The sequence below is a fragment of the Melampsora larici-populina genome, assembly GCF_000204055.1.
Source record: "Melampsora larici-populina 98AG31 unplaced genomic scaffold MELLAscaffold_3, whole genome shotgun sequence".
Taxonomy (NCBI): domain Eukaryota; kingdom Fungi; phylum Basidiomycota; class Pucciniomycetes; order Pucciniales; family Melampsoraceae; genus Melampsora; species Melampsora laricis-populina.
Window position 1 is genome coordinate 1,856,438 of NW_006768767.1, and position 22,101 is coordinate 1,878,538.

Below are 22,101 nucleotides of genomic sequence, written 5' to 3' on the forward strand. Positions count from 1 at the left end.
GTATTGTCTCACAATTTGCCTGAAGGGTAGAAAATCAATCTTCCACACACAATCAGGAAATACATATGGAAATACTGCTCATACAGGAGAATTACACATGGAAATACTGCTCATACAGGAAGACTGCAGGAGAGAAAGATGTGGAGACACATGTTGCGGAAAAGAACATCAAATTTTATGTGTATGTATATTTATAAACCTGGAAGATATTCAGGAATCATGTGATACATATAGTACAAATATAGTATTTTTTGTCCGTTATTTTTCTTCAAACCTCAATAACTCAGTCAATTTACGTGATCAAGGGTAATAGACTGTATATCCTTGGTGGGGAAATACAGGAGCGGTTTTGGACATTCTTATGATGTCATATGACATGATCGGAATTTTGGTGGTATCCCAACAACTTGTCAATAAATGGGTCATGCCTGTTTGATATCCACATCATAAATTTCTCATAACTTTCTCCTAATATTCTCATAAAATTCTAATGTAGTTGGTTGTCCTGGCCTGCCAGTGACCAGTGATTGGGGCCTGTGATTGCACATGATTAGCCAGGGTCAGGATGGGGGCACAGCAGGACCCCGGAATGCCCCTATAAAGGGTAGTGATCTAAAAAAGTCCCTTTTTACTTCTGCAAAGTTGAAATTTATGGGATTATATGTAGCTCGCTTTGATTCTGCCCATTTCTGCCCACTGCTTTTTGTGATCCATGCCAGCCTTTGACAGTCTCAGGAAAGTCTGAGGAAAACTTAAGACCCTCTTATAGATATGGGTGAAGCCAGGAACAGACTTAGCCATTTGGCAGGGGTGGGGATCTGTGGAAGTCAAAAAGGGACTTTTTTAGATCACTACCCTGTATAGGGGCATTCCGGGGTCCTGGCGCAGCCCTTGAAAGAAAAGGCGGGCCTAGGCACATTTTGTGAAAAAAGGGTGCGCTTGGGCAAAAAAATGGAAAAAAGTGGAAAAAATGTATTTCAGCATAAGACACCCAGTGAGAACAAGAAGTTCAGTCAAATGTGACTTCATCTGGGCTTCACTAGTTGAGTTGGAGGACTCAGCAGAAAATTCTGGCTGACCAGTGTTGATATATGCTGATTTCTGGTCACCAGGAATTGATTGGCAAAGACTGATGATATGCTTCCGTAATAAATGAGGTCCCCCATCCATCACCAGGTTGTTATAGGTGCATTTGGCCTCTTTTTGCCCAGCTGATTGACTGTGTTCTTTGGCCATGAGAAATCCAGGCCAACAAACACCACAGCCACTTGAGGGGAGAATCATTTTGGTTTGCGGAGCTGTTTGATGAGCCTTTTTACTCTTTTTTTGCTTTTTGGGATTAGAATGATGAGGTTGATGATGAGAAGAAAGCTTGAAGTGGAGTTCAAAAAAAATCAGACAATGCAAGACCCAATTTCTCACTATGCGGCATACAGCTTTTTTAGGTGCACCAACCTGATTTTTGGGATTGGTAGGCGTGTGGCGCGTGCCCTGGAACGTTTTTTATTTTGCACCCCCATCCTGAAGCCAGTGTGAGGTTTGGAAAATAAGCAACAGACAAAGTGAAGTGAAACAAAACACAGAATCATGGAAATGAATCCTGGGGAGTTTGTTATTGAACATATGAGGAAACAAGGCCAATCATCAATATGTACATCACTATATTAATGCTAATGTATTGTGGCAGCTGGGTGCCTGGGAGCTAACTTTGGAATACAAGATTTGGAATCTTGGAAAATCCTCAAACTGCATGCTGTAAACCAGGACATACATAAATTTGGGGTAATGTAGGACCCTGGAATGTTGCCCCTTATCCATTTGACTGAAAAAGTCAGACTTTGCCCTGATTGGCTATAAATGTATCTGACCCAAATGTCAGGAAATTGGTGCTTCAATGACATGTATCTGACCAAACATTTCAGGTTCAGACAGGGTCTTTCACCTTTGGTCCCAGCCAAACACCTACACCTGGTGGGCTTGGTGATGCCTCACTCAACCCATAACACCACTGTAATTTACAAAGCAACACCCTTACACAGGAAACAAGAGAAAATTTTCCCGCGGGAAGACCGATTACACATAATGTAGTTTCTGAGCCATAATGTACAAATAACACAGATATAACACCAAAATAATACATTTTGGCTCATTAACTGAGTCAGATACATTTGGTTTTCCCGCGGGAAAATTGTCCCTTGTTTCGCGTGTTATAGGAATTTCACCACCCAATCATTGGACTTTGTGATTTTTTGATCAACAGTTGTTCTACAGTATTTTTTTCTCTCTCATCAATCAAAATTTTGCAACTGCAGCTTTAAACAATTATATGTATGGCCTTTTTTTGACATTTTGCCAAACTGCAGGTTGCCAAAATGAAGAGGAGATTTAATGTTTTTGTTCTTCTATATTTTATATTATCATCAAAGATGTTATTTACATTAGCTTTGTGAATTAAATCAACAAGTATCTTTGGTCATGATATATACACTTACATACAAAAAAGAAAATCTTTGGCCCTGATAGTCAGTGGACAGCACTTATCAGATTCATCAGTTTGGCCAAGGGCTGCCCCAGTGGGAGCGCCTGGGGAAATCTTGGGACCTTTCTCATGGGCCTCAAGGCTGTTGCACAGGTCTTGGAGATTTTATTCTGGGCCTGGCACTTGGAGGTATCTGACCAAAAAAGTCAGGTTGTTATCCTAAACTTTCAGAAACCCAGCTTCCCATCTTAGGTATCTGACAAAAAATGTCAAGGTTTTGGCAAAAAGAAATTTGCAACCAGAAAAATGTTGGGTTTTATGTCAGACAGATCAAGGGGAGTATTCCAAGTTCCTGTCAAATTCATCCACTGTTTTACCTTCAAGCGCATACTTAGCTTTGGAATTCACTTTGTGTAAGCCAAAAGAGGCCAAGGATTTTATATTTTGGACCTCACCCTTTCTGCATCTACATCCCTACCTGTACACCAAAATATGCTGCCCAAAATACAACTTGATAAAAAACCTACCCAGGGATGCTCATAGTTGTACTGTAGGGAATCACAGCTGTCCACAAGTTTCTTTTCATACCTCAAACACTGTGTCACTACCCTAAACAACCTGTACAAACCTCTGGATATCACAGAGTTATGGTGTGTCCAGGGATGATCTTATGCTTCACTTTTTTCTATTGCATTTGGAACCTTAATCAAGAGGCGACAAAATGGGTTGGTTGAAAAAGGCTCCTACTAGCGCAAAACTGGGAATATTGACCAAATCAAGTCGAGTCCAGAAAACCACAAAGATGATGAAACTCCACTTTTACTGTAAAAATATCAATAAAGCTTCGAAAAATACTTCTTGCTGAACTTGATGAGAATTTAAAAAAAAATTCTTGATTGGAAATCTAGATGAAATCAGGTAACGAGGAATCAAAATGGTAAGATGGATCGGAAGGAAAACAGGATGTCATTTTACCACTAGGTAAAATAACAACAATTGACCCGACCCCGATATTAACAGGTCTGACCCCAAGGAAGTGAATATGATATACATAGCCTTTCTCATCTGTAACTTGTTAAAAGTACATTTCTGGGCATTTTTTTGTGGGCACTATCGGGAGATGATCAAGAGGCATGTATGTACATAGCTCTGTTGGAAAGACGAACTATGTAAATCTTTTCAAATACAAACTTTTTTGAAGAACCAAACGATGAGAATTTGAATGAATTGCATGACGGAAATGGTTTGTGAAGCTGAAGATGTTTACGATATGTTTATGCAAAATGTGTTTTTTTAAGAAATAAGTTTTTCGGCTCACATGTATTCCATGATATATATGGTTTATATTTATCGACTTTCAAACTAATTTATTTACTTCTTTGATAAATTTTGGCTAGAAAGTTTTTGAATACATCTTGTTTGAGACCTCCTTGAATGGAATCATCAATTTCGGATATCAATCCATTCAACTTTTGATAAGATTCTGATTCATATTCTTGATACCTTTTTGAAAGATCAATATTTTCAGCTGAAAAGATCTCTTTAACTTTCTTTTCAGATTCCGGATTTTTTTTACCATAGTGATCCTATAAGTTTGTAGAGTAGTAAATCAGCAAAGTACAAGGAAAGATCACAAAAAATCTTACGAGCTGATTATATAGATCAAGAACACTCACATCAAGCACTTGTCTTTGCTCAGGTGTACAGTACTTCAAAGCAGTATTAATGTTCCAAGAACACTTATTATCCACTATATCTGTTCCAACCTTTCCAATCACAGTTGGATCACCATAACAATCCAAATAATCATCTTGAACTTGAAAATAAACTCCTAGTGGCAAAAGGATATCCATGGCTTGACGATAACAATCAGTCTTTGTACCATTCTTACATTCGTTACTTTCACTTTGACCAGGGTCATTTGGTGAAGTCATTCCATACAATCGCATTGCCAAAGCCACTGGTAGGTAAAAAGAGTAAAATGCAGTTTTGTATAAAACAATCAATTGATGCCTAAGTTCAATCGATTGGAGTCATGGTCAATTTGTGAAATGTGTGTGTGTGAAGAAGATAGTATAATAAAACGAACTTTTCTAATGAAAACTTGTTCAGGTCTACATGGTCTTCAGGTGCAGCGAGCAAATCGATCAATTGTCCTAATTCAGTTTGAAAAGTTACCTAGGAAAGAAGAACACAGATGGGATTAACTTCAAAATAATAAAGATGACTATATGGAAATGAAGCATGAATCAAAAGAAAACAGAGGGCTTACATCATGGAATAATTCAAGTAGATTGACGTAAGAAGGATGTTGTCGGAAAAATTTCTTCAAGATGATATAGATAGTACCTTCTAACATGAAGGAATCATTGATAGCTATATTACCGACTTCTGGCTAAAGAGTGTTTTTTTTTCGAATCATCCAGAGAAGTAAAATGTAATAATTTTTAGATCGAATTATGAATCGTAATAAGATCAAGAATTATTCACCAAACGATAATAACATGGTTGACCTCTCCTTGTGACACTTTGGTCCATCATATCATCTGCTACAAGGAAATAAGCTTGAAGCTAGAACAAAGTCACGAGAAAAGCAGAGTCAGATTTCTTTGAAGGATTGAAATGATTATAAAGTGTCAAAATCAAGATTAATGAATCATGACTTACTAATTCTACACACCATCCTAAAGCAGCAGAACTGAAAAATTCATCTGAAGTTAATTCTTCTCCTTTTAAAATTCTAAAAGTATCAACTACAGCAGTTCCTCTATTTAATTTACCACCAGGTGTATTATAATCTAAATTCTATGGAAGAAAAAAAAAAGCATTAGATTCAGAAAGATTCAGAATCGATGAAAATTGTATGTAATAGTTTGTGACATGAACGCAGGAGTTTTGAAGTAAGGAGTTCTAAATGAGATTTTTAACCAAAAAAAACTTACTCTTTCAAACCAATCAAATGCTTCTGATGGTAATTTTTCTTGTTTTGCTTGATCTAATAAAACCTCTTTAATCTTTGGCCAAACTTCTAAGAATCGATCCCGAGTAGATTGACGTGTTGTAGTCATTGTATGTTTGAGAAGTTTTATCTGAAGTGAATGAATGGTTTGATAGGATGAGGAATGAGGAAGAAGGTAAGTAGAAATAGAAATCAGAAAGAGACTGTGATGATGAGTCAATTACCAAAACCGGTGAAGAGATTCAAGTCAAGTGGTTTCTCGATCAGGAGTTTCAACTTTCTCAATTTCAATCGGACCCGTAAAATCATTACATGTCTCACTTTGACTTGATGATTGAACTGAGTTTATCGCCATTTCAACTCAGTCCTTTCTTTTACATAAAACTCATCATATCAACATATGAACAATTTCCTCCAAGCCTTCTTCAAAATGCTCTCTTCTTCTACCTTCAAATCAACTTTCCTCTCGAGGTTTTACTTCGTTTTTTTATAATTTTAAACACCTTATAGCTTATCGATAAGGATCTTTTCTTTTCCTTTTAATTCAACAAGGAAAGAGAATGCATGTGTACGTAACATCCTTTGGAAATATCCCCCTCATTTCCTTCAACCATGTACATATATATGGTTCGACCCCGTACCGGAAAGTGAGTTTTGCTTTGGGGGGAATATGCCGGTATTGGCGGAGCAAGCTGCCAAGGACCGCTTTGACTACACAGTGACAGGAAAGCCCCTGTGGGGGTTGGCGTGGAAAATGCCGGCTTTCAGAGCCGCAACGCTGGTCAACGTCAGATCTCCAAAAAAAAATCCAGATTCCGACGTCCACCACCTCAAAGGACCCGGCGCCGAGCCCGCAAAGTCACGGCGATAGCGTACGGATGGGGCTGGCATACAAACAGCCCTGATTGCCAGCTCTCAGAAGCACAGTAAGCATGGAATTGAAGAAGAGCTCATTTCAAGTACAAAACTAATATCACCCAATCATATGGGAGGCAGAAATCAAAATAGCACAGACAACAGCCTGTTAATCCTGATGTCCTGGGACAAGCAAAAATGGTAAAATAAACAGGTTGTCTTGACTTCCTGGACCTCGAATCAGCATACATACCCCTTGGTACATGGAACACAACCATGATAGATTATACATGAATACAATTGCCCCATGTACCTTTTACAACTCATCCAAGGCTTTTTGATGGAGAGATCAACCAACTTGCAACTGCAGGATTACCTGTTGGAAGACTTTAAAGACAATGGCCTACCACAAGGCTCTCCACTACCATCATCTGATACATGAACTGTACAATTCTGAGATACTGGGCCATACACCATGGGTGTTTGCTTGTTGACGAGCGCACACAAGTTGCCTTTGTGCCTCAAAGGCAGTCCGTGTGCGCTTCTTGTCAGGCAACTGCCACAAGGACATAGTGATAAGCACCCAGACCTGTTTTGAACCACTTATCTTTAGGATTAATAGATGAGATAGTCCATCTGGTAGCCTCTAGAATTTTTGAAGAAAACTGAATTATACTTAATATACGTGCCAACCACTTGCTTGAATGGGCCTGGAAACACAGAGAAATTTTGGATAGGAAGAAAGCTCAACTATCACATCTAACCATCAAACAAAACCCAACCCCCCTTTCACTTTTGGTGAAACCGTTCTCAAACCAAAAATCAAGGTCAAATGGCTAGGGTTATGGTTGCACCCAAAACACAAATTCAACAGCCACATTCAGCACATGCAGAAAAACACCAAATCACACTACAAAAGCTCCACAGGATCAACAAGTGATATTCTGGCCTTGCAAAAAAATAAGCTAAGAAGCCAATTATAACAATTATGATTCCCAGGATTCTATATGAAGGCATAGGATGGCTAATGCAAAAACCAAACACAAAGGCAACAAAGGCAACAAAGATACTAGACAAGATCTAAAACAGAGCAAATGGGATTGCAATAGGTGCTTTCAAAGGTACCTCAAAAAATATGATGAGTCATGATTTTTTTCTACCCCCATTCTCATGGATGATAGCCTCTTGCTTGAGGCACGCTGAGCTAGATTTGTCCATGGATAGAGTAACTTCATAGAAAAACATACACCAAAGGAGAGATATGTAGATGAAATAAAACCCCAAGAAGGATCCCATGGAGATCCGAATGGGAAGAAACGTCTAAATAGATACACAGGAGTTCGAGGGAAATGGTCAAGAGATATCTCTTTCCCGTCTTCCCATTTCCTTTCCAGTTCATCTCATTTATCTCTTGAATTTTCCTTTAACCTTACTCTATCCATAGTTACAATTATTATTTACAAGTATAATTATAACTTATCTATAAACCTTTACTAACTAATTTTTTCTTCCCCTGCCCACCCAACAGGTTAACCTTGCGAGGCAAGGCGGAAAGTTGGAGGCAATCAAGGGTCTACAATCAGCAAAACCTCTCCTGAACAGAGAGGTTTAGCCATCGCAGAAGTCTCTACAAGAGACGCCTTTGAGAGCCTCCTCCAATACTGAGTCCTGCAGAGAGGAGAGTTCCAGAGTAGTGAGGACTATCCTTGACAGCGGAACTCAACTCCCGCTGTACTGCTTTCCCTCACCTATGCACAAGCTAGGCAAGGGAAAGAAAGATTTAACTCTTTTGTAAAAAATACTAGATGTTATAAATTGTAATGGATGGCACAAAAGCATCACAAGTGGACTTCCACCCCACACAAAACTTCATTACCCACAAACCTTTGCATGCCTCTGGAATATGTGGCGGACCTATTCAAGATGTAATCAAAGTGCAACAAATGAAAGCTCTAGCCAGTGAAAAAGTGGAGACAGTTGTGGGATACAAAGTTAAAATTGGGATTTTTTTCCCAGTTTCCCAGTTTTTGTTTTTGGCTGTGTTTGGAACTTTCCCACATTCTCCCAGTTTCTCAGTTTGCGTTTTTGGCGGTATTTGGGAAACTGGGAAACTGGGAAAAAACTCCCAGTTTTAACTTTGTATCCCCTAAGTGTACTCTTTCCCAATAGGGCCATGGGCAAGAGGTATAGGAGAATTTTTCAACTCAGATCAAAGAAGAGAAGAAAGAAATTACCAAACCAAATCAAAGAGGGAGAAACCAAAATACGCATGTCAATCATCTTTATCAATGGCTTGGTATCAAACAACATTGGCAGAACACAGGAAGTTACACCGCGGGAATTATTAAGTGCAAACCCCAATTGAGCAGAATTGCGGTGTCCGAGTCCACAACTTGTCTCAATTGCGGATCTAGTTCACATTATGTTCACAATACGTTCACAAGTTGCCCTCGAGCTGTAATCACGTGGCCTGACGGGCCAAGGACGGGTCAGGCTCCTTTGCCATCCTGACTCCATTGGATTTAAGGATGCCACAGTCATCAAATCTGGATTTGCCAAACATTCTTGAAGGCATGTCTATGGCAAGCGTAAATAGCGAGGACAGGGAATGTACTATGACAGACACTTGTTGGTCGGAAAGGGGCCTTTGTATGTCTCATGACAAAGGGTTATCAGAAAAACTCAAGGGAAACTTGTGAACGTATTGTGAACGTAATGTGAACTAGATCCGCAATTGAGACAAGTTGCGGACTCGGACACCGCAATTCTGCTCAATTGGGGTTTGCACTTAATAATTCCCGCGGTGTTATATGCAACAATAATTATTCCAACCAAAAAACCAAACTCTTAGGGTTACTGTTAGCAACAGAGTTAGCAGTCAACACTGACAAACATCTTCACCCTCACCTGACAACAATATCCATCCTTGGCAACAAAAAATGAGTCTTACTCCTCATACACAACATCCCAAAACCAGCCTCAGGTCAAGATTTATTGATACAAATTCACACCACCTCAAAACAACTCCTGGAAGATATCAACATAAGACTTTTTTGGACACTATGTCACAAAGCAGTAGAACCAAATGGAGTTGCAAACCAGTTGGCTGGAAAATCCCCCAAAGCACAAGTGGCTGCAATGAATCTACCCAAAAGTATGAGTACCTTAAAGAAACATACTAATGAAACCTTTGACATTGAAAAATTACTTTTCAAACCAGGCAAAAGCAATTTCTTGACAAAACCAAAACTTATTGCTAAGTAGCTAGCATACCTTGAAAATGGTAGCACAGAAGCAATTTCTCAACTCAGAGCAGGTTACAGCCCTCTGATCAATGGACAACTCTACAAGAGGAAATTATCCAACACTCCCAAATGTGAATCATGTGGACTTTCCAAAAACACTCACTGTTTTTTACTTTATTGCAAGCATCTCTCAAAGGCAAGGAACAAAATGAGAATGAGACTTTCAGAGGATGGTGTTAGACTGAATTGGAACTACATTGCCAAAGAACTGGATACTCCAAAAGTTTTTCCTCTCTTAGCTGAATAAATATCAGAAACTCAACACTTTGTGCACTTCCATTCTTATCTACAGGAGCTAGATGAAGGGGAACAGCTGCAGAGCAAGGAAGTTGTCATTAAGGGCAAACACAATCTATCACTGATTAAGGTGTCATAACAAAACTTGTCAATCCACTTAGAAAGGGTTTGGGTGTTGTAAGGTGATTTTGAGAATATTTGAAATTTTAAATTATTTGTTTGCCCAACATCTGATGCCATCCCATATCCATAAGGAGGGATGCACACCACATCACAAGATATCTCAAAGGTGACTGTATTATTAATGACAAAAAACAGTGTATAGGAAATTCAAAAGCCAAGAATACAACAAAATTCCCTGCTCAACCTAGATGGCCGTCCTCCCAAGGTAACCTGGTCTCTTTCTTATCCTACCTTGTATATTTAGTGTCATAATCAATACAGTGGACAGGCAAAAATAAGTACAGCAAGCATGGGATTGAGGAAGAGCTCAGTTGAAGTACTTGAAAAAAGATGAAAAAAATGATGCATATAACAAGAATAAAACACAAGTCTTCCTGGATGTAGACAAGGGTAAAAACAATCATATACAATGAAAGTGAAAAATGAGGAATCCTCTACAAAAAGTTGATAGTCCTGTGCAGTTGCTGCTCAACTACACATCAAGTAAGCTTATTTTGGTATGGAGGTTGAATATTGATGAAGCAGAAATGTGGGGGGCTCATTTGGTTGCTTTAGCATATAGGCTAAGAACATCTTTTTGTGAAAATATGCTTACAAGGGGTGAATTTGATGGGTTTTATAAATATAATTATACCTAGATCAGCCTAATATGCTCACAAATATTGGCAGAAATGTCTAAACACCATAGTTTATTAAGATACATTACAGCTGTTTCAACAAAGATCTCTTTTTTTGAAAATCTTGTCAATGTGCAAAACCCGTGTTTTGTCCCTCTGCTAATTGGAAGAATACAAAAAATAATAAGCATGTAATCAAGTTTTTTCTCTGATTTTACCGGCTGTGGAGACGACTTTATTCAAAAAAAGTTGTCAATCTTTCTTGAAACGGCTGTATCTCAAATGCAGTTTTTGATTGCCAAAATAAGCATTAGGTTCACTTTCTCCCCAGATATGCTAACATGCTTATTTCAAAGTGGTCTATTGAACCTTGTAAGTATCATATTTGGTGCATTTATGATTCTTCTTATATTGGGCAGCAACTGTAACAGAGAAAAATTTGGGAAACACTCTGATGCTGCTGTTTTGAGTTTCTTCTGACATCTCAAAGGGAAAGGTTTTTCCTCTCTTTCACACTTTGCTTCCACATAAGCAGATCTAACTCTAAACTTAGACCAACCATTCACATCAAAAAGGTGGAAATGCTGCCTCAAATATTCTCAGAATCTGCCTAATTCCAACCATTTTTGAAGCCATCATAACTCATGTTTGAGGTCAAATGCCAACTTCTCTCAACACCAACCTCAACAGGAGATTTCCTGGGTCTTACCATTTCCATAAACAGGAGAGTACAAGGTATCTTTGAATGCATCAATATTTGTTAGGTTTCCTGTTCATTGATTTTTTTATCTCTGAGATCATTTTGTCATACATACATAAAAATGAGAAATAATTGATCTGTGGTAGAACATTAGCTTAACAAGAAGCTTAACTAAGCCCCTCTTACACCTTTGCCACACTCTTGAAGAGGGACTGAAAACGGACTTGTGTTTTTTGCAAGGAGAGCTCCAGAAATTAATTAGTACCATTAAGTACTTTTTTCAACTTATCTGCTGTAGAACTTGTAACCCAACAAGGGTTATACAGATCTGGAAGGGTACAATCTACAAGTAAAGGGAACTTGATATAAATTGTCTATGTACTGCCCTTCTAAAACAAGACAGTCAGTAAGGTCCTGGATTAATTGAGTACTGATAAGTCCAAGAGAAAAAATATCTTTTGAATTCTTTCAAAGGACAGAGAGCCACCAGAGAGCACGAGTTTTCAACCCATGATATATTTGGAAAGCTGATGAAAAAAGTGAAAAGTATCTGCTTTTTAATTATTCTCAACAAGTTTTAGTGTTACTCCAATTGGATAACAAAAGAAAAGCTCAATATCCATTAGATATTATTCCCAAATGACTTCATAACTCCATAAACTTTAACAATTAAACTAGATTTCTCTTTGTAATTGTAGTAAAGGCTGTATTTAAGTGACCTGATACTATCAAAATAAGTTTATAATGATGAAAAGATGATAATTTTATGAAAGATAAATAAAACAGGGAAAACATACCAAAATCCTCATCTCAATAGTATATAACATCCTTTACAACTTCAAATCCGGTCAATGGCTCTCAAAAACCACTTCTTTTCAACAAAATACCTCAAAAACCACCTGGTATAATTTTATGATCCATGTATTACTAATTTGCTATGTGCTTCTTCAGCAAAACATATTTATTTGATATGGAAGTTCAATTTTATGACGTTCATTGACCTCAAGGCAATTGTGATGGAACATAGGGCAAAAATCACGCTCAATTTGATTGATATGCATGTAAATAGTAATCTTCAGAAGCTTCTGCCATTAATCTTTTCACATTCTTCCTAGAATCAAAAAATCAAGGTGAAATTTGACTGCTCATGTACAATCCACAAATACCTATGCAAAAATGCCTTGTACAGGAAGGCTGCAAGGAACAAAAATCTAGAGAGGCATATTGCAGAAAGCAATTTTAAATCCGATGTGTATGTATATTGATAAAGATTGAAGATATCCAAGATCCAAGTCTTAATTATAGTACAAAAACAGTATTTTTTTACCTGTGATTTTTGCAAACCTCAATAACTCAGGCAATTTACATGATAAAGGTTAATAGACTATATATTCTTGATCTGTGAATACAGGAGCAGGTGTGAACAGACTGATGATTCATATCACGGTGTTGCAATTCTTGTGGTATGAGGGGAAAAATGTATGAAATGGTTTTGAAATTGTATTGAATTCCTATTGAAGTCATGGTAGTCTCTGGCTTTCCAGTGACTATTAGCTGGGGGCTGTGAATTTGCAAGGGTGTGGACACGGCCACGCGGACGGGGCTTTGTTAAGCTAATGTAGAATGCCTGTTTTTTCTTTTGAATGATTTTTTGTTTAATTTTTCTTCATTTCAAACCACGAAGTCCCTTACATACATATATACAAAACCAGTACATATGAGGAATAAAAAAAATGTTTGTAAATGTTCATCACCAATGAATAAATATTTATGACTTTCTAAGAAAGTGTCTTTTAAGAAGAACCAATAACCAAATCTTGGAACCAGATGATCATAATTTAAGAATTGGGATAAATAATGTCTTTGAGAGTTTCTTCAAAATAAAACAAGGCTATTTAATCCAATGGATGAGATTTTAGTAAGAGAAAAGTATCTTTTATTCTATGGTCTTTTGATTGTCTTCAACCTGAAATCATTAGATGATGAACTTGAAGAGAATTTTTTTCAGTTGGGTATTGAGAAGTGAAAAGTGAGGTTTGTATCTAACCATTGATGTTTTTAACGACCAGGCTGAGTTTGATCACGTGAACCACCACCTGGCACATTACACATAGCTCGACTTCGCTCTGGGATTTTCATCTTTTTAATATCATCAGGGTGTACAACTACCACCCCCACACATCTTAGAGTAGGGGAGATAGAAGTTTGAAGTAGAGTAGTAGTTCAACGATGAGGTAACTCAAGTTATAGACAAAGTCTTACCTCCAGATCTATGTCGACGTTGTCAAGGAAGAGTTTCAATAACACATTTAAATTCATTTATCAGTATGATTAGATTTATCTTTTTTTGATCTGGACAACTAAAGCATGAAAAAAACGTGAAAAACTCACAAATGCCATCCCATATGACAATGCTGAAAATCACCATTGAGAAACACAAATTGAAGATCTTAGTAAAATCATGATGACTCAATCAACAAGTTTTTAGGATGGATGTAATAACTCACCATCATCCAAACACCGACCAGATCTGCTCTTACTCTAGCTACAACAAATGAACCCCCTTCAACCATGACAGTATCCCTGATAATTTTGGGAGGAAGTTTATGATGAGCTGTTGGAAAAGAACACCAGAAGAGATGTAAAAATACCTTCTGAGTGGATTATCAGTTCGGTATTGCAGCTTGCTCAACACATCAGGTGTAGGTAATCCTGTACCAAATGCCACAAGGTGCATGTCCATTCCGTGCTGTAAAAAGAGACATCATAGACCATTGTTTAAGATCTCTTGGAGACCAAATGACATTTTTAGTAAATGATTTTAGACTTACCAAATGGAAAGGGTGATTTAAACCTGCGTCTGTATTAACTAGATATAAGTCATACCACTCTGCGGTTGGAAACTAAGCGTTTGCAAAGAACCCCAAAAACTTCAGAATATCTTCAAAATCTATCGGAACAATATAAGAACCCACCGTCACACTCGTTACTCTAGTTTCATTCACGCGTCCTACACCACCAGGTGTCAGATCAAAAAGGATAGGTTGATATGTAAAAGCTGAAAAATGATGTTCATGTGAGTTCTATTGAGAAAAATAAATGAAAGGCTTTGAATTCAGAGAATTTTGAAAGCACCTTCCCATGTCACATTGTTGACAAACCAACGAGCTACTCCGTTCTTAGGAATAGGAGGCGGACCTGCGTTTAGAGTGATGGGTGCCGGAAGTGGTGCATTTCCACGAGGAGCAGAACCATCTGCTGTAGTAATTTGTACTTGTCTTTTTTTCATTCCTGGAATTACTGTACCAGGAGTAGGAGGTGCAGCATCTGGCGCGATTTGAGAGCTGTTGAAAATGGATCGAAAGCCAAATGCACTTGTAAATTGTCCAGTGCCAGCAACTTTTTTGGGTGGCGAGACGGGAATGATAGGTGAGAGTTCATTTGGATTTAAATCTACACAGGATCCGTCGGGTTGCTCTTTCCAATCTCTTGAAACTGGGCGTTCCTGGGAGGATCGAGGATCTATGTAGCCGTTGCTTGCGCTCACTCTTACTATGCCATACGCAGTCAGTTGAACATCATTGTTGACCCTTTGAGAACGAATCAGACCAAAATGGATTTAGTATGATAGTGGAGTACATAAAGTATAGCATGGAAAAGCTTTAAAAATTGAGATAACTTCACACTGACCATGACCAGCAATCAGACTCCATAGTTCCTCTTATATAGAAGCTACTTCCTGCCTCCTTTTCTCCAATAGTCACAATTGCTGAGTATCTCTGACCATTGTGGAGTTTGACCCTATGGATTCCGGTGGCTGTTGAGAAAATCGTTAGAAAAACTCACCCTCAGATTAGTTTGAAACGGTAGAGAATAGTTCAGAGTGGTACTTACGCCCATGAACAGGCGTTGCATCAGCTTCTGTCACATTCAACACATGTTGATCTGCTGAAAAGTAGAACATTGCCAGAGATCCACCACCAATGATCCGAAAGCGAACTTTATTACCTGCTACCACAGAGAATTCTGGTGGTGAGGTAGTTTTGCATCTTTCTGATTTAGTCGCAAATCGACAGTTGTATTCTCCTACACCATTCATCAATGCTGAGTTAGGACTAGGAGCTGCTGCACTACCCATATAACCTTTGGGCGAACGCATCTGTCGAACAATTTCGGAAGACATCCTACAAAGAAAGAAAGCAAATCAATATGGAGCAGGGCAAAATTATTTGTGAGATCTTACGTATGATACCAATCTGTCAAGATCAAGACAATCTCTTGGTCAAAGTCGACGCCGCGCTTCAAAGGGTCCTCAGGTGAATGAATAATCAGCGGTCCCAAGATTCCATCAGCTTTGAGGTTTTGGTGATGAGCACTGGAAATTTGAATGGAAATAAAAATCTCAGTGTATGTTAAATCAAGCTAGATGTAAAAGATCGCTTACTGGTACCCTTCATTTTAGTTGCAACGATACAGTTGGAGAATATAGGTGAAAGGCGGACGTCTGATATAAGCAATCTTTCAAGGCATGATGTGATTTGAGCTTCTTTTTCTTACAAAATGTGCCGTATCTGCCATGAAGATTAAAATGAGTCAGTTACTTATTGAAACAGGCTGAGACTTTATAACACCACCTACTGTTTTCTCAATTGAAATTTATAAGTGTATCGGCCACCTGAGGCTGGAATTGGGCACTGCGTGACAGCTAACCACCAAGTGAAGGATCAGATGAGTTCGTGCAAAGCTTATGGGGCTTTCAAGATTTATGAATGTACCTGTGATTCCGTCCTCCCAGCTGCAAATGCAACCACGAATGTCAGTGAGATTCAGAATGTATGACCGTCAGATATGAAGTTTCTTGGTTACATGATCTACTCACTTTGTTCCATTCTGGAGTTGCACATTGTTGTTGTGTCGATGAAAAGTTCAATATGCGAGAGTTTTAAAAAGAACACGATTCAATATGTTGCACAGTTCCATAGACTTTCTTGTTTTTGACGAGAGAAGTCCAGTATTGGGTAAAGGGGTTTGTTATAACCTCACCTGGTGAAGTCCATGCCAATGAAAACTCAAAGGACTATCAAGTTGATTGATGACGGTTATTTCGAGATTATCACCATCATTAGCCTACAAATGCAAAATTTAAGCTTACGTTAGATGGCTGTAAAATAACTTAATGAGAGAACATGTGCACATACTTCTATCAATGGCCCGGGCATATGCTTATTGATCACTAAAACACGGCGCAAGAACCCGTCTGGGGAAGCTGTGATGTTTGTTACCTCTAACACAAATTTACGTGTGATGCCTTTGGAATTGATTTCGAAATTTGGATCTAGCTGGTATTCAGGCTTTGGAGTATTTAGTGACAATCCTCTATGTTGCGTTGCTAACAATCCAGGATGTTGGATGGTGAATCGCAGTATAAATGAGAATAAGAAGAAATATGCAAGACGGTCCATCCTTGCCGATTTTTTGTTGAGTTTTTGAGAGTAAAAAGGACTTTACAAATGATATTTGATAAGGGGCCTGAACTAGATGTTGTTCAGACTTCTAACCTGTGCTTCTACAACGAAGGGAGCGAAAGAAATAAGACAAATAAGTTCTTCAATATGGTTATATAGATATCACTGTCCGTAGTGTGGAGAAAGGTAATAAAATAAAATTATATAATGCGGTCATGCGAATGAGATATTTATGCCATAACACCGTCCAAGGTATTTATCGACTTCAAGGCTTGCTTTCCCCCGCCGTGCCCCAGCGGAGAAGCGGGAAAGCATCGTTTAGCTTGCGGGATGGAAGGCCAGCAAAACGTTGAGTAATAGTAACTGCGATGTCGTTCACACTGATTTATGCGACGAGTTCGATTGAAATCAGCTGAATGCTCTCCCCGATCAAGAGCTGTTTTTGCCAACCGACTTGTACGAGCCAGTGGAGCGGATCCCTGAAGCAGTGCTATAATTCTTTTGCTCCAGGCTTTCAAGCTGGATTGTGACTCCGATCCCCCCGAACAAGATTGACAATTGAAAATGGCTGGGCTAGAAGATATTTCGACCTTGTCGAAGTCACAAGACTACCGAAATAGCTTTCATGAACCTTGACGACGTCGAACACTGGGGCTCGGGCCTTTGGCAAGGGACTTTGTTAAGTTTGTTGAACACCTCCAGTCACGGACTATGTACATAGTTCCGCGCATGATTGTGTCAATACCAGAACCACTCCGCATCCAATAGCGGTTGCGGAGTGGTTGCGCAGCGGTTTTTACCATCACTATAACATGCGCCATATGTAGCGGGGGCTGCGCACCACAGCCCCGGGCCAGTTTTCCCAATAGCGGGTCAAGCGCAGCGCAACCCGACCGGCCTCGGGTTTTCCACTATATAGCGGCAATACAAGCTGGGTCCAGGGTACCCAGGCTGTACTACTACATACCAGCGCCACTGGATCTCTTTACCGAACAACTCATTCATTCCTCTCATCAACTAACGACACCACACAACCCTTGGATGTATTGACTTCGAATCTGGCTGGCTTGTGGTCGAACTTGAAGATAGGTTGTCTTCAAATTCGGCTGAAATGTGGGTCTGCAATTGGTATTTCAAGTTGTGGTACGTCTTTTTCTCAAGTAGAAATTGAGAAGCTTGTTTGATTCGATCATCAGTGACGCTAATACTTTAATACTTTTATTACAATGCCCATTTCCAAATCATCATCGCAAAGCTCCTCGACTCTCCAGGTTCCCAGTAAGTCCAGCTCTAGAACTCTTCGACCTCCTAGCCCAGCTCGCTCCCAGCCTGGATTTGTAGTACCTCCCAAAGACTCTCGAACCTCTCTCAGTATCACCATTTCAAGTTCAGCGAACTCCGAGGATGATCAGCCAGGTACTCTGAGTCTTGCTCATCGACTTCCATCACCTCGACCCATCAAAAAAGTTACCACCAAGAAGAGACTCTCAGTCACCGCTCAAACAAAAGTCAAACCAACTGACAAGGGAAAGGTTTGTTGTTATCTATTTGCCTTTCTTATGTATTCAAAGATTTGGCTGTTAACTAACAATGGCCTATCATGTCCAGCCTCGATCATCAACCAGCAAACGTGTTAGATCATCATCAGCGAGATCAAAAAGTCCTTCGCCCCGACCAACCAAGCGAGCAAATATGGATGTAAGTGATCCATATCACATCCGAGCTTCAACAAACTTTGCTGATTTGTCACAAGCAGCCCTTTGAAGTTCCCAATGATGTTGATTTATCTCAAGATTCTGATATCGAGTTTGTTGGAACTAATGGACCCACTTATAATGAAGCTCGTAGCGCTCGCGTGAACGAACTCCTTGAGTTCTTTCACCCTCCTGATGTACGTGTCCATCAACTTCTTGTATAGACATTTAGTTTATTTTTATCTTTTCTTTGTTATGCTAACATGAATGTTTATTACTCAGGGTCTCAAATATCAGTGTCGTTGGTGCAATAAGATCTTCAAGAATGGTCGTCAATCATACTGGAACTTGTGGGGCCATCGCGATGGCAGTGCCAATCGCCCTGCTTGCAAGAATCGGCATCGAGCAATTGAATCCGGTCGCAAACTTCCACCTACCTATCATGAACAGAACAAGAAAAGTCAAGATTCCACTTTAACTTCCTTTGTCACTGGACCTACTTTCACGGTCGAGCTTTTGAACATGATATTGGTATTATGGATCATTCGGCACGCTCTCCCATGGGCTCGATTTGAAGACCCAGCCCTCCGTACCGCCTTCTACTCAGTCAATCGTGGTGCTGTCGTTCGATCTTCCACCTGGGCGGCCCAGCAGTCGGTGCAGCTTTTTGGGGCCTTGCATGACAAGGCGATTAACACATTGAAAGTAAGTTTTACCTGTTTAACTTTTTGATATCCTCAGATTATATATTGATTACTGATTGACTTTTGATCTTCATAGGTAAATCAAGGGAAATTCTGCTTGATACATGATGTGTGGACAACTAAAGGGAACCGGTACGCTTTTGTTGGCGCATCGGCCAACTATATCAACGACTCTTGGCAGTATCAATCCACCCATCTCACACTGAAGATGGTGGGGTGGAGACACTTTGGAGCTCTCCTGGCCAGACCAATTGGCCGTTTTTTGATTCGGCATGGTCTTCATAAAAAGATAAGCCTCCTTTTTTTCTCGTTATTTATATTTCTCTTTATTTATCTTTCTGTCCTTTTTTTATTGTCCTCCTTACATGGTAGCTCAGACCACCGACAGCGGAGGGAACAATCGCCCGATGGCTACTGAGCTTCAGGCGATGTTTGCAAGCTCTGAAGACGTGGCCAGCTGGGACAGCTCAACACATCACGTTCGATGTTACGCGCACAAGCTCAATCTGGTTGTCGGGCACGGCCTCAAGGCAATTGGTCAGAATGTAGGTAATGCAAAGCCATCAACACCTTACGGATTTGCCCTTCCAATCCCTGGGCTTGAGGTAAACGATGGCGAGGATGCAATTGAGTACAATGAATCGGACTCAGAATCCGAAGATGAAATTGGCTTACCTGATGATCCTGATGGTGTGGACGACGAAGATGAACACGAAAATCGACGTCGAGATGTTATCGGTTGTGATAAAGATGATGTAGTAGCTGTTGCACTTGCTAAGGTCAGTTCTATCCAATAATTGATCAAATCGCTGGATTTGGTTGCTAACTTTGTTATCTCATTAATTTCTTAATTTTGATATAGGTCAACTCTGTCTCTGGGCAGATCTCTAGCAGTGCTGCTCGACGTAACGATTTCAAGTCGTGTGCTACTCGCATGGGTTACACCGGCCGAATGCTTAGAAGGCCTTGCAAAACCCGATGGAACAGCCATTACGAATGTCGTAAGGTAGCTTGTGAGGCCCAGGAGGTACGTAATTTCATTATATCTTCCAATTTCATCTTATCTTCTGATACAAATATTGTATCATGATTTTGCTTTGTAGGTGATCAATTCCATGATCGCAGCAGATCGCAAGGCATGCTTCTTTAAGGGTATTACAATTTCACCCTCCGAATGGCATGCTGTTGAGACAGTTAATAAAGTATTAAAGGTGTGTTTTCTTTATTGTGATTGATTGAGTTCAGGTTACTGACGACCAGTTTTATTTCATAGACTTTTGTCGATGGCACCTCTCGAGTTGAAGGGGACAGTCCCACGGGCTGTATCATCTTGGCTGAATACAAGAGAGTGATTAACGAGCTCAAAGAACATCAAGCTGAATCAGGCATCTTTCCTAGTCTCAACAACGCCATAACCATCATGATCAAATGGCTTCAAGAATATCAAGATGAGGCTGTCAACTGCGATGCAATAGTTCTTGCCACGATTCTCAACCCCCGATTCCGAGTCAAATTTTTTTTGCTCCACTACCCCGAGCACGAAATAACATCTCAAGCCCTGATTGAGACTGCTTTTGAAGACATCTTGCAAGAGCCTGAGGCTGAGGCCACACCACCACCACCACCTGAAGATAACGACAACACCATCTCCCCCGAGCCCGACATTTTCGATGTGTTTGGAGATTCAATTGGTGGTCCCAGCAAGTCTATGACATCGGAGCTCAATGATTTCTTGCAAGGTCGACTTCCCATCAAAAAAGATCAAACACCTCTCAATTGGTGGAAGGTATGTTTTGGTTTTCACAGGTCTACTATTTACTGGTGATTCTTATGTGAATCTGATGTGGCTAACCTTTTCATGTTCTTTTATTTACAGGAGCATCAACATTGATTCCCCCGACTTGCAAAACTTGCCCGTGACTATTTGTCTATCTCCGCCACATCATGTGCATGTGAGCGGACTTTTTCTGCCGCTGCTGACATATGTACCCCGTCGCGAGGCAGTATGCTTCCTAAAACAATGGAGCGTCTTGTTGGATGTCAAGCGTGGTTGAAGGCGGGAGTGATACCTGAAGGCGCTTTTGAACCAGCTGCAACAGCTCTTCAATTCTATATGGAAAAGGTGGTTAAGAAAACCAGCTAGTTATATTGTTTCGGATGGGTTTTTTTCTATCTCCCGATTCTTTCTGTTATGTTTTCTTTTCATTTCACCTTTATCTTGTTTTTTCTTTTCTACAGACGCTACATCTACTCTCCTACTTGCTCCAGCCTTTTAGGCTTGGACGAGTACACATAGATTTAAATTACAATTTTGTTATCTTTGGTTTGGCCCCATGATGCGCTATCGTAGCGGTTTAGTGCGCTATATAGCGCGCTCTTTATAGCGAATATTGGAGCGAATTCGCCGCTCCGATACTCTGTGAGATTCTTTACATAGCGAATAGCGGATCAAGTGTGCTGTGGTTCATAGCGGGTGCTCCGCATCACAACAGAATTGGCCGAATTTCTGTTGCGCTGCGGAGCGATTCCGGTGTTGATTGTGTAGCATAAAAACCCTCGGTAGCGAAGGCCTTAGTTAAGTTAGACCCACAGATCCTAAGCTTAACTAAGCCTCTCTCGGAAGAGGGTCTTAGTTAAGCTTACACAGATCCCCTCTGCTTGAAATGAACATTGGCACCGCCAGCCAAACTTGGAGAAGGCATCGGCCGGAAATGATAACACTTCGTTGATAGAATAGTCATTGTAGCATATGAAACGGGGATAATAACAAGCTTATTTTGTATTGTACCCATGAGAAATGGTCAGAGGGGCAAGACATTGTCAGCATTCTAGGCAGCGCTCTTGATGGATGAGCAGGACTCATACGCAAAGGCCTACATGCGCACAAATTGTTGGTGAGAAAT

At 39.9% G+C, this 22,101-nt stretch overlaps 2 protein-coding genes across 2 annotated transcripts; both read right to left on the reverse strand.

The window, feature by feature from the left end:
* Positions 1-3,642: 3,642 nt before the first annotated feature.
* On the reverse strand, positions 3,643-5,663 carry MELLADRAFT_41913 (uncharacterized protein; the record flags this gene model as incomplete). The annotated part of the gene is made up of 7 exons (XM_007405245.1): positions 3,643-4,065; positions 4,156-4,492; positions 4,569-4,657; positions 4,752-4,874; positions 4,970-5,050; positions 5,147-5,284; positions 5,422-5,663. 7 exons carry the CDS (start codon positions 5,545-5,547, stop codon positions 3,847-3,849), a joined length of 1,113 nt encoding a protein of 370 aa, XP_007405307.1.
* Positions 5,664-13,393: 7,730 nt separating this feature from the next.
* On the reverse strand, positions 13,394-16,797 carry MELLADRAFT_124656 (multi-copper oxidase laccase-like protein; the record flags this gene model as incomplete). Its single annotated transcript, XM_007405244.1, has 18 exons — positions 13,394-13,500; positions 13,598-13,605; positions 13,727-13,749; positions 13,843-13,918; positions 13,987-14,084; positions 14,167-14,238; positions 14,311-14,393; positions 14,471-14,925; positions 15,026-15,152; positions 15,230-15,519; positions 15,579-15,710; positions 15,780-15,786; positions 15,893-15,906; positions 15,974-16,040; positions 16,111-16,130; positions 16,215-16,225; positions 16,379-16,462; positions 16,534-16,797. The coding sequence occupies 18 exons, from the start codon at positions 16,795-16,797 to the stop codon at positions 13,394-13,396; spliced, it is 1,938 nt and encodes a 645-aa protein (XP_007405306.1).
* Positions 16,798-22,101: the final 5,304 nt, after the last annotated feature.